We start from the raw sequence: 13,467 nt of genomic DNA, 5'->3' as shown, positions 1-13,467 counted from the left end.
GAGCACCTGGATCTACGCTTCACACTGCAAAAGAGACCGAACCAGCGCTTAGTCACAGTGGTGATCGAAGGAAAATGTTGCTGTTGTTTTTGGTCCTGAGGCCGGGGGCCATCCTCGACCCTACCTTTCCGGCCCCTATTGTAAATAAGAATTCCGGTGCCACTATTCCCTGGGTAAACCTAACGGCCCTGGTAAATATCTGGAGATTTGATTTCTGCGATGTAGTCAAGTGCCCCGAGACTCAGCGGGTGGTAGAGGGAATTATCCAGTATTATACATGTGTTACCAGAGATAACAATTGTACTGGGAAGATATTTTCATAATGTGTTTAATAGTATCGGATACTATGGGAATTTAGGCCATATACAGCTCCAGGATATTAGCTTCAGACCAACCAAGGCCTCCGTTACCAGTACAGCTAAAACAGGCCCAGGTGAACGTTTGCAAAATATAGTTAACGAAGTAATCCCCATTCCAGGTCTCAGTTGGCAAGAAGTCTTCTCCATAGAAACACAAACAGCCCCAAGGACAAATTTATGGTTAGAATGGGTAAGATACAATGTAAGAGTCCAGAATATCTCTGTAGGATGTATTGCTTGTGCTGCAGCGAATACACATCTATACACATATGCATTGTTTTTTCCTGATAACAATACCACTGCCTGTGTTATGAATCTGTTGAAGGGTCTAAAGCCCACTGATTGCTCAGATTATGTCCCACTAATTCATGAAGCACCCAAACTAAAGGTCCCAGGGGGGATAACCGTATTAGCTGATAATTATACCTGCTATAATTCCCATGACACTACAGGTACACCAGTAGGGGTCTTCGAGACAGGGTTCTGCAAAGAGAACAGTTCCCTGGATACTGATTTCCTAACTAAACATACACAGTACATGTACGACATTTATTGGTTATGTGGAGATGGTAAGCTCCGTCCTAGGTTGCCTAATGCCTGGACAGGTCAATGTACCCTTGTTAAACCAGCTGTGCAGTTCAAGATTCTACCTTGGGATCCAGAGACACCTGATGAATATACCAGAATGAGGAGAAGTCTTGATCAGCTCCATATGAGTTATGAAGAAGATCCATTGGTATATGTCGATGGCATTGGAGTGCCAAGGGGGGTGCCTGACCAATTTAAAGCCCAGAACCAGATCTATGCTGGCTTTGTTTCTTTAATCCACAAGTGCAGATTAATAAAAATGTTGATTGGATCAATTACATATATTACAGTGAACAAAGGTTTGTCAATTTCACCTGTGATGCTTTCCAAGGTATAGTTGAGGAGTTAGGCCCTAACACTAGAATGACCCTCCAAAACCGACTAGCCCTTGATATGATCTTGGCTGAGAAAGGAGGAGTCTGTGGGATGGTGGGAGAGGAGTGTTGTACCTATATCCCTCAGAACTCTGGGGTAAATGGAAAGACCATGATAGCCCTTAAAAAGATAAATGGGTTAGCAGCAGAATTAAAATCTAATGCTGGAGTAGACACATCTTTCTTTTCCGGTTGGTTGGGTGGGCTCAAAGGATTCCTTCAACAAGCTTGTCTAATACTGATTGCTTTTCTTGTAGTTGGATCGATAATCCTCTGTTGTGTTATTCCCCTGTATAAAAAGGTTATCACTGAGGCAACTCCGACTGGCACCTTCCTCAACCAAGAAGTAGACCCACTAGAGTACGATGGCACTGATCCAGGGGAGATCCCCAAGTATGTCCCCCTCAAGAAGATAGACAAAACCCCTTTACTCTCAGATGATGCTAAGAGATTTAGTTTAGGGACAGCGGGAGAACTCCATGTGAAGCTAGTGAAGGGTTCAGCTGCCTGGAGGCCTCTCACAAGGGGAGAGCTTCTGAGGTGTCTGGATGAAGAAATCCACCTCCCCTTTCCCCATCACATGGACAGTCTCGAAGGATCTTTCTTTTTAGGGAAAAACTTAGTGTTTAGGGGGGATTGTCAAGGTAAAAATATATTTATCTTTATACACTTTTGTACTTTTATATACTCTTATGCTGTGAAACAATAAGTTTTTCCCTTTGCTTGCCAAATGCAAATTTAACTGTATTTAAGATGGCTGCCAGTATTCACCTTTGCCCCACTTTCAGGCTGAAGGAACAAGTTGCACATTCCAGAAGGACAAGTAACATTTTTCTGGAATTCGAAACTTAACAAGATGTGGACAAAGAAAGATTCATCAGATGACGTCAGGCCAACCAGAGGGACTGAATACTAGATACATTGCTTAACCCCCGCCTATCCCCGCCCTCTGCACACCTTCCCCCAATGGATCATGTAATATTGTGTTTTAGGAAATAAAGTTCAGTTGCTGTGACGTTCCCACTACGTGTGGACACACGAGCATGCTATGAGTTTGAACCAGCATTGTGTCTGACTCATTCTTATCCGGTACCAACATGCTCCTAATCTGATTTGGAATGACTGGTGGATGAAGGGTATTGTCGTGACGACCCCGACACTGCATTTTCAGAACCCCTGATGTACCTGAACAGTAGAAACCCCCCACAAGTGACCCCATTTTGAAACTAGACCCCCCAAGGAACTTATCTAGATATGTGGTGAGCATTTTGAACACCCAAGTGTTTCACAGAAGTTTGATGCAGAGCCGTGAAAATAAAAAATAATTTTTTCCACAAAAATTATTTTTTTAGCCCCCAATTTTTTTTTTGCAAGAGTAACAGGAGAAACTGGACCCCAAAAGTTGTTGTCCAATTATTCCTAAGTAGGCCGAGGCCCCATATGTGGGGGTAAACCGCTGTTTGGGCGCACGGCAGAGCTCAGAAGGGAGAACCATTTGACTTTTTGAGCGCAAAATTGGCTGTCGCATTTGGAGGCCCCCTGATGTACCTAAACAGTGGAAACCCCCCAATTCTAACTCCAACCCTTACCCCAACACACCCCTAACCCTAATCCCAACCCAATCCATAATCCTAATCACAACCCTAACCATAGCCCTAATAAAAACCCTAAACCAAACACACCCCTAATCCTAATCTCAACCCTAACCTCAAACCTAACCCTAATCCCAACCCTGATCCCAATACACCCCTAATCCCAATCCTAACCTTAACCCTAATGCCAACCCTAACCCTAATCCAAACTCTAATCCCAACCCTTACCCTAACTTTAGCCCCAACTCAGTTTAGCCCAACTGTAACCCTAATTGGAAAATGGAATTTTTGGATTTTTTAATTTTATTATTTTTTCCTAACTAAGAGGGTGATAAAGGGGGGGTGGGGGGTTATTTACTTTTTTTTTTTTTTATCACTGTAATAGGATCTATCACAGTGACCAAAATGAAACAAGAGGAAGAATCTTCCTCTGCCAGCCGGCAGATCACGGCAGGCGTACTGTGCATGCGCCCGCCATTTTCTTATCGGAGGAAGAATTCGGAGGCCAGGAGGGGACGCAGTAGGACCCCGGGACATCGGTCAGTATGACAGGGTCCCCGAATCCATTTCTCTGTCCTCTGATGTGCGATCACATCAGAGGACAGAGAATGACAGACACATCGCATTTTTTTTTGCGGTCGCCGGTAAACGGCGCCCATGGGAAACCAGCGGGGGACACGGGTAAGTATCAGGGGGCGATCGGGACCCCATTTCTCTGTCCTCTGATGTGCGATCACATCAGAGGTCAGAGAAATTAAATGGAAAATCGTGTTTTGGGGTTTTTTTTTGCGTTCGCCGGTAAACGGTTAATTACTGACAATCACAACCTGGGGGTCGGTAAAAACTGACCCGACTCATGTTCTCTGGGGCCTCGGCAACCCCCGGCGCTGTGGTTTAAGTACCCTTAACTACCGCCGTTAAAAGGCGTATCAGCGGTCGTTAAGGGGTTAAAGCTGTCAAAAAGGAAACAGAGAAGCACATTGCTAAGGAGAGTAAAACTAATCCCAAACTGTTCTTCAGCTATAGCAATAGTGCAAGAATCATAAGTGAAAGTGTAGGAAGGTGAAAAGAAGCTTCGGGGTGAAGGGTTTAAAGCTGCGCCATCCTCTATGACCAAGCAGAGCATTCTGCCAGATCACATGGTGGTGATGGGCAGGGGCTTAGAGAGGTGGTGATGGGCAGGGGCTGGGAGAGGCGGTGATGGGCAGGGGCTTGGAGCGGTGGTGATGGGCAGGGGCTGGGAGAGGCGGTGATGGGCAGGGGCTTGGAGCGGTGGTGATGGGCAGGGGCTGGGAGAGGCTATGCGGCTGCAGAGATTTACTGGGACGGTGAGTTTTTAGGTTTCCCAATAGATGGGGTTATTTCACGTCACGCACTAATAAAAGAAGGCCGTGACCTTTACCTAATTTCTGGCTGTGACTCCCCGGACGCAGGTACTTGGACAGTATAATCCAAGGTCACCATGTGGGGTTTATTATTCACCCACAGGACGGAGGTGCTGATGTCCTGGGTCAGGTCACTCTGTGGAGATAGATGGAGACATCATCATCTGTAAATGCTCCAGAGAAACGTTGCCCAGTAATGACCTCACCTTGTAGTAGATGTTCTTTCCTTGAGGGGCACAGCCAGTGTTCAGGATGTAGTCATAATTTCTGTGATCGATGATCAGGATACCTCCTGGTTTGACCATCGCTGCAATGTTCCGTAGAGCCAATCGCTGGTCACTCTGATCTCCTAAAGGGAGAGAAACGACAGTGTGGTCAATGCAAAATCTCAGTTCAGGGTTTCTGACCGCTGGTTTTTTATATAATTTATATTTCAATGAAATGCTTAAGGTTCACTGGAACTTGTCATGTGTGGCAGTGAGAGGCAGTGACGTGATCCCTGAAAGCAGACATTGTTGTGAAGGGATTATCGAGGGCAGATGCTGCTTGTAAGCGGATCACAGAGACGTTGGAAGGATCCCTGAAAGAGGACATTACAGGTACATGGACTGAGTGGATTTTTTGGGCTTTGCCTACAGTGATTTCATATTCCAGATGTGATTCTGTGTTATTAGATAGCAATTGTGCCATGACAAGCTCATACTTATGGCCATCATATCTTTATTGTGTGACTTTATGGCTCAGTGAAAAGGTTTGCAATTAAGGGGTTCATGTTCTACGATCAACTTATCCCAGATGCAGTCATTGATGATAGAAATGTTAGCTAAGCTCCAGGCTGCAGAGCTTAGCAATTTAATGCCAAAGTACTAGGAGCTCTTCTACTACTAGTATCATTAGGAGATCTGACATGAACCATACACAATAAACAATGGCTGGTGGAGGAATCATTGCAAATAAATGGAAGATGAAACCGCAGCAAAGGGTGATGTCATGCCATAGTGAGTTCCATCCCATCTGTGGCGTAAAATGCTTGGAGGGAGGGCAGGAAATCCAAACCAATGAGTCAGGATGTACTTGGAGATTCTTTTTCAACAACCAAGGCATATGAAAGTGGTAATAAAGTAGTATGATAAGGGTGCTAAACACCTGGACACAAGATGCACCCACACCACCTCCAAATATAAGACACCACAGCACCTCCACATTTAAGAGAAAGTAAACACCACCCAGTACCAAATATAAAGGCAGGAAGTCAACGCAACCTCAGCACCTCCAAATATAAGAAAGTAAAGACCTCAACTACCACCTCCGAACAGGTATGAAAAACACCTCCTCAACCACCTCCAAATATAAGGCAAGACAGACACACACACCACATCCAAATTTATGACAAGAAAATACTGCACCACCTCTAAATATAAGTTGAAAAAGGAACCACCACCACCAAATTTATCAGGATAACACAATCACAGCTTCCATGTGGAATGCACACACCCCAGACTACTTCCAAATATAAGAGAAGGAGGACACACCCCACCACCTCCAAATATAAGAGGAAGAAGACACCCACAATAGCACCAAACAGAAGAGCAGTATGACACACCCGAACACCTCCAAATATAAGAGAAAGAAAACACACCTCCAAATATAAGAGAAAGAAAACACACCTCCAAATATAAGAGAAAGAAAACACACCTCCAAATATAAGAGAAAGAAAACACACCTCCAAATATAGGAGGAGAAAGACACAACCCAACACCTCCAAATATAGGAGGAGAAAGACACAACCCAACACCTCCAAATATAGGAGGAGAAAGACACAACCCAACACCTCCAAATATAGGAGGAGAAAGACACAACCCAACACCTCCAAATATAGGAGGAGAAAAACACAACCCAACACCTCCAAATATAGGAGGAGAAAGACACAACCCAGCACCTCCAAATATAAGAGAAAGAAAACACAACCCAGCACCTCCAAATATAGGAGCGGGAAGACACCCCCCAACACCTCCAAATATAAGAGAAAGAAAACACACCTCCAAATATAGGAGAAAGACACACCCCACCACCTCCAAATATAGGAGGAGAAAGACACAACCCAACATCTCCAAATATAAGAGAAAGAAAACACACCTCCAAATATAGGAGGAGAAAGACACAACCCAACACCTCCAAATATAGGAGGAGAAAGACACAACCCAACACCTCCAAATATAGGAGGAGAAAGACACAACCCAACACCTCCAAATATAGGAGGAGAAAGACACAACCCAACACCTCCAAATATAAGAGGAAGAAGACACAACCCAGCACCTCCAAATATAGGAGCGGGAAGACACCCCCCAACACCTCCAAATATAAGAGAAAGAAAACACACCTCCAAATATAGGAGAAAGACACAACCCAATATCTCCAAATATAAGAGAAAGAAAACACACCTCCAAATATAGGAGAAAGACACAACCCAACATCTCCAAATATAGGAGGAGAAAGACACAACCCAGCACCTCCAAATATAGGAGGAGAAAGACACAACCCAACACCTCCAAATATAGGAGGAGAAAGACACAACCCAGCACCTCCAAATATAGGAGGAGAAAGACACAACCCAACACCTCCAAATATAGGAGGAGAAAGACACAACCCAGCACCTCCAAATATAGGAGGAGAAAGACACAACCCAGCACCTCCAAATATAGGAGGAGAAAGACACAACCCAGCACCTCCAAATATAGGAGGAGAAAGACACAACCCAGCACCTCCAAATATAGGAGGAGAAAGACACAACCCAGCACCTCCAAATATAGGAGGAGAAAGACACAACCCAACACCTCCAAATATAGGAGGAGAAAGACACAACCCAGCACCTCCAAATATAGGAGGAGAAAGACACAACCCAGCACCTCCAAATATAGGAGGAGAAAGACACAACCCAACACCTCCAAATATAGGAGGAGAAAGACACAACCCAGCACCTCCAAATATAGGAGGAGAAAGACACAACCCAGCACCTCCAAATATAGGAGAAAGACACAACCCAACACCTCCAAATATACAGGTCCTTCTCAAAAAATTAGCATATAGTGTTAAATTTCATTATTTACCATAATGTAATGATTACAATTAAACTTTCATATATTATAGATTCATTATCCACCAACTGAAATTTGTCAGGTCTTTTATTGTTTCAATACTGATGATTTTGGCATACAACTCCTGATAACCCAAAAAACCTGTCTCAATAAATTAGCATATTTCACCCATCCAATCAAATAAAAGTGTTTTTTAATAACAAACAAAAAAACCAACAAATAATAATGTTCAGTTATGCACTCAATACTTGGTCGGGAATCCTTTGGCAGAAATGACTGCTTCAATGCGGCGTGGCATGGAGGCAATCAGCCTGTGACACTGCTGAGATGTTATGGAGGCCCAGGATGCTTCAATAGCGGCCTTAAGCTCATCCAGAGTGTTGGGTCTTGCGTCTCTCAACTTTCTCTTCACAATATCCCACAGATTCTCTATGGGGTTCAGGTCAGGAGAGTTGGCAGGCCAATTGAGCACAGTAATACCATGGTCAGTAAACCATTTACCAGTGGTTTTGGCACTGTGAGCAGGTGCCAGGTCGTGCTGAAAAATGAAATCTTCATCTCCATAAAGCATTTCAGCCGATGGAAGCATGAAGTGCTCCAAAATCTCCTGATAGCTAGCTGCATTGACCCTGCCCTTGATGAAACACAGTGGACCAACACCAGCAGCTGACATGGCACCCCACACCATCACTGACTGTGGGTACTTGACACTGGACTTCAGGCATTTTGGCATTTCCTTCTCCCCAGTCTTCCTCCAGACTCTGGCACCTTGATTTCCGAATGACATGCAAAATTTGCTTTCATCAGAAAAAAGTACTTGGGACCACTTAGCAACAGTCCAGTGCTGCTTCTCTGTAGCCCAGGTCAGGCGCCTCTGCCGCTGTTTATGGTTCAAAAGTGGCTTTACCTGGGGAATGCGGCACCTGTAGCCCATTTCCTGCACACGCCTGTGCACGGTGGCTCTGGATGTTTCCACACCAGACTCAGTCCACTGCTTCCTCAGGTTCCCCAAGGTCTGGAATCGGTCCTTCTCCACAATCTTCCTCAGGGTCCGGTCTCCTCTTCTCGTTGTACAGCGTTTTCTGCCACATTGTTTCCTTCCAACAGACTTACCATTGAGGTGCCTTGATACAGCACTCTGGGAACAGCCTATTTGTTGAGAAATTTCTTTCTGGGTCTTACCCTCTTGCTTGAGGGTGTCAATGATGGCCTTCTTGACATCTGTCAGGTCGCTAGTCTTACCCATGATGGGGGTTTTGAGTAATGAACCAGGCAGGGAGTTTATAAAAGCCTCAGGTATCTTTTGCATGTGTTTAGAGTTAATTAGTTGATTCAGAAGATTAGGGTAATAGGTCGTTTAGAGAACCTTTTCTTGATATGCTAATTTATTGAGACAGGTTTTTGGGTTATCAGGAGTTGTATGCCAAAATCATCAGTATTAAAACAATAAAAGACCTGACAAATTTCAGTTGGTGGATAATGAATCTATAATATATGAAAGTTTAATTGTAATCATTACATTATGGGAAATAATGAAATTTAACACTATATGCTAATTTTTTGAGAAGGACCTGTAGGAGGAGAAAGACACAACCCAGCACCTCCAAATATAAGAGAAAGAAAACACCCACAATAGCACCAAACCGAAGAGCAGTATGACACCCCCCAACACCTCCAAATATAAGAGAAAGAAAACACACCTCCAAATATAGGAGGAGAAAGACACAACCCAACACCTCCAAATATAGGAGGAGAAAGACACAACCCAACACCTCCAAATATAGGAGGAGAAAGACACAACCCAACACCTCCAAATATAGGAGGAGAAAGACACAACCCAACACCTCCAAATATAGGAGGAGAAAGACACAACCCAACACCTCCAAATATAGGAGGAGAAAGACACAACCCAGCACCTCCAAATATAGGAGGAGAAAAACACAACCCAACACCTCCAAATATAGGAGGAGAAAGACACAACCCAACACCTCCAAATATAGGAGGAGAAAGACACAACCCAACACCTCCAAATATAGGAGGAGAAAGACACAACCCAGCACCTCCAAATATAGGAGGAGAAAGACACAACCCAACACCTCCAAATATAGGAGGAGAAAGACACAACCCAACACCTCCAAATATAGGAGGAGAATGACACAACCCAACACCTCCAAATATAGGAGGAGGAAAACACAACCCAGCACCTCCAAATATAGGAGGAGAAAGACACAACCCAGCACCTCCAAATATAGGAGGAGAAAGACACAACCCAACACCTCCAAATATAGGAGGAGAAAGACACAACCCAGCACCTCCAAATATAGGAGGAGAAAGACACAACCCAGCACCTCCAAATATAGGAGGAGAAAGACACAACCCAACACCTCCAAATATAGGAGGAGAAAGACACAACCCAGCACCTCCAAATATAGGAGGAGAAAGACACAACCCAGCACCTCCAAATATAGGAGGAGAAAGACACAACCCAACACCTCCAAATATAGGAGGAGAAAGACACAACCCAGCACCTCCAAATATAGGAGAAAGACACAACCCAGCACCTCCAAATATAGGTGGAGAAAGACACAACCCAACACCTCCAAATATAGGAGGAGAAAGACACAACCCAGCACCTCCAAATATAGGAGGAGAAAGACACAACCCAGCACCTCCAAATATAGGAGGAGAAAGACACAACCCAACACCTCCAAATATAGGAGGAGAAAGACACAACCCAACACCTCCAAATATAGGAGGAGAAAGACACAACCCAACACCTCCAAATATAGGAGGAGGAAAACACAACCCAGCACCTCCAAATATAGGAGGAGAAAGACACAACCCAGCACCTCCAAATATAGGAGGAGAAAGACACAACCCAACACCTCCAAATATAGGAGGAGAAAGACACAACCCAGCACCTCCAAATATAGGAGGAGAAAGACACAACCCAGCACCTCCAAATATAGGAGGAGAAAGACACAACCCAGCACCTCCAAATATAGGAGGAGAAAGACACAACCCAACACCTCCAAACAGTAGGGCAGTATGACACACCCCAACACCTCCAAATATAAGAGAAAGAAAACACACCCCAACACCTCTAAATATAGGAGCGGGAAGACACCCCCCCCAACACCTCCAAATATAGGAGGAGAAAAACACAACCCAACACCTCCAAATATAGGAGGAGAAAGACACAACCCAACAACTCCAAATATAGGAGGAGAAAAACATGGAGAGCCCCCCCGTGTAGGGCTAGGGGTTACTCGGTACCGGGCCCTTCGGTTCTCGTCGGGGATGTCACAGTGGCTGACCCGGTCCGTGGCCCTAGGGGGCGTCCGTTGATAAGATGGGGAAAGGTCTTTTAAGGGATAATGTTTGTGACGCCACCTGTGGTATTCGGTCAGCGTGACCGACGCTGCTTAGGGGTCCACTGGGGTGATGTTATGGCAGCTAGATGGTATACCTTCCCACTGGTGAAGTATGTCCCCAGGGCTTCCCAGAGTGTAGATGGTGGATGGTGGATGATGTAAGGCGCAGTGAAAAACGAGGACACAAGATTGCAGTCTCTTTACCGTTACTGAAGGCTTCAGCATCCACAGTCCAGAGTAGGGACCACAGGGTAGGCAGAGTCCGGCCGGTCTGAAGGCAAATCCAGAGTCCCCTTATCCAGGTGGAATTCAATAGCCTTCCTCTAGCGCCTGAGTGTTGTAGTTCCTCCCTGCTGAGCAACTCGGTGAGGTCCTCACAACTATTGTAGGTGTTAAATCTCTTCCTCTCTGTCCCTCTGATGGATAGGACAAACCAGTATGACTGGTGGCCTGAGGCTTTTTATAGGGACCCTAGAGATGCCCCGGCCCCCACAAGTTTCCACCATGCCTCCTGAGTATATGGTCGGGCAGCCAACGTGGAATCAACTGTCCTGGCAGTCTCTGAAGTAAAGCATAGAGATCCTTACTCCCTCGGTGTTCTGGCTACCGGTACTGCGCTTCAGAAGGAGGCAGCCTGCTTCTAGCTGGTCTCCCTCCGATATTCCTCTCCTTTTGCTATGACTTTGTTTCTCACTAACTGCAAAACAATTCCTTTCAATGTCTCTTTCAGCTCCGTGTACCCTCGCCTTCCGCCGGCCGCAGTCTGGAGCTCGCTGGAACCCACTCCAACCAGCCTCTGCCAAACTTGGTCGGGGCTGACTCACTAACTTCCTAACCAACCCACCAGTTTTACCCAAGTGTGAGGAGTGCCCTAGTAGATAGAAGCGTGGCTCCCTCTGGCGGCCTGGAGTGTGAAGTGTGTTTTGTGGTTGTGATACCTGGACAGAAGATCTCCTTCGTTGCCTTCAGACGTAACATCATTCCCCCTGGTGGAAGAATAACATTACTGCAATGACCAGGACACTGAATTGGCTCCTAGCTGCACAAGAGTTCACACCCCGTGATAATTGTGGAACTTGGTGCAGGGAGACACAGGGTCTATGCCTTTCAGGCCCCCCTGGAGAGAGCTCCAAAGGCCTGTTTGCTTGGGCTAATTAAAGGAAAACATTGGTCTTGGGGAATCCCAAGGGTGGGGGCTGAGTTTGGGAGCAAGTATTTTGGACCAAAATGTATCTGACAGGGCATTCCATCAGAAATTAAAATGATATCAATTAGATATCTTTTTCCTATATCTCTCAGGAATTCTTGACAATTAAGTGGGCTATGGAAGAGTCATAAATTGTAAATACACTTCAGGCCAATTGACGTGGAGTGGGGGTGCCATTTGCATTCCAAGAGAGTGCCAAGAGTGGTATTGCTTTTCTCTCGGGGAGAGTGATGCTACATTTGGAGGCAAAGAAGGATAACTGCATCCAGGTATCACAAACATGCAACACATTTCACACTCTAGACCACCAGGGGGAGCTTTTGCTCCTATTTATTAGGTCACTCCCCATATATATAACTGGTAGTCTGTAGGGAAAGTTAGTTAGTTGCTGGCTGAGCTCAGTTGAGTTCCAGACCAGAGTCAGAGGAGGACAGAGGGTCAAAGGAGCTGTGCATGCCCTCAGAGCTGCAGCTCCCAGAAAGAGACATTGAAAGACGGAATTGTATTGCAGCGAGCATGAAGGAAGTCAGAGCAAAGGAGAGGATACCAGAAGGGGACCAGCCCTACACAGGCTGCCTCCTTCTAAGGTGCAGAAGCCCGGTAGCCGGAACACCGAGGGAGTAAGGACCTTTATGCTTTACTTCAGAGACCAGCAGGACAGCTAATTGCAGGTTACCTGTCCACACCTACACCCAGGAGGCACGGTAGCACCCCTCAGAGGCCGAGGCATGCTACAGTCCCTATAAACCGCCTCAAGTCACTAGTCATATGGGTTTTGTCCTATATGGGGGACAGAGAGAGAGACACCACATCTGTGAGACCCTTATGTGAAGCCATAGGCAGTAAAGGACTACACCACTGCAGCGCAAGGGAAGGCTATTGATTTCCACCTGGACAAGGGAACTCTAGAATTGCCTCCAAACCGGCCGGACCCTGCCTGCCCTGTGATCTGGTACCCTGGACTGTGGATGCTGAAGTCTTCAGTAAAAAGGGAAAGAGACTGCAACCTTGTGTCCTCGTTCTTCTCTGCGTCTCTCACCATCCACCATCCACACACCGGAAAGCCCTGGGGATATACTTCACCTGTGGGAAGATATACCATCTAGCTGCCATAACATCACCCCAGCGGACCCCTAAAGCAGCGTCGGTCACTCTGACCGAATACCACAGGTGGTCATGAACACAAACTTTATCCCTTTAAAGACCTTTCCTTTTAATACAAACGTCCCAGGGCCACAGACCGGGTCAGCCACCGTGACATCCCCCTGTGGACCGAAGGTCCCGGTACCGAGAATCTCACGACCCCATGGGGCGATCCATATTCAGGAGTATGTAGCTGCCTGCAGTGTTTGCACACGTTGAAAAAACCCTCATACTCGTGTGTCTGGGTCTCTCCAACCAATGGCGAATCCCAGTAGACCTTGGACTCATTTATTTGTAGATTTCATTACTGATCAACCCATGTCTATAGGTAATTCTGTCATTTTGGTGGT

At 45.8% G+C, this 13,467-nt stretch overlaps 1 protein-coding gene across 1 annotated transcript in view; it reads right to left on the bottom strand.

Annotated features, from left to right (window-relative positions):
• GNMT (glycine N-methyltransferase) overlaps window positions 1-13,467 on the bottom strand; it is a 68,010-nt gene that overhangs the window by 16,697 nt on the left and 37,846 nt on the right. Inside the window, exons 4-5 of the mRNA XM_069768196.1 lie at window positions 4,505-4,647; window positions 4,316-4,434 (exon numbers count right to left, since the gene is read on the bottom strand). Of these exons, the coding sequence (XP_069624297.1) occupies window positions 4,316-4,434; window positions 4,505-4,647 (262 nt within the window). The remainder of the gene's footprint in view (window positions 1-4,315; window positions 4,435-4,504; window positions 4,648-13,467) is intronic.

Source organism: Ranitomeya imitator, chromosome 5, assembly GCF_032444005.1.
Source record: "Ranitomeya imitator isolate aRanImi1 chromosome 5, aRanImi1.pri, whole genome shotgun sequence".
In the NCBI taxonomy this organism is placed as follows: Eukaryota; Metazoa; Chordata; class Amphibia; order Anura; family Dendrobatidae; genus Ranitomeya; species Ranitomeya imitator.
The sequence above is the reverse complement of the archived record's forward strand: the minus strand, read 5'-3'. Positions and strand labels throughout refer to the sequence as shown.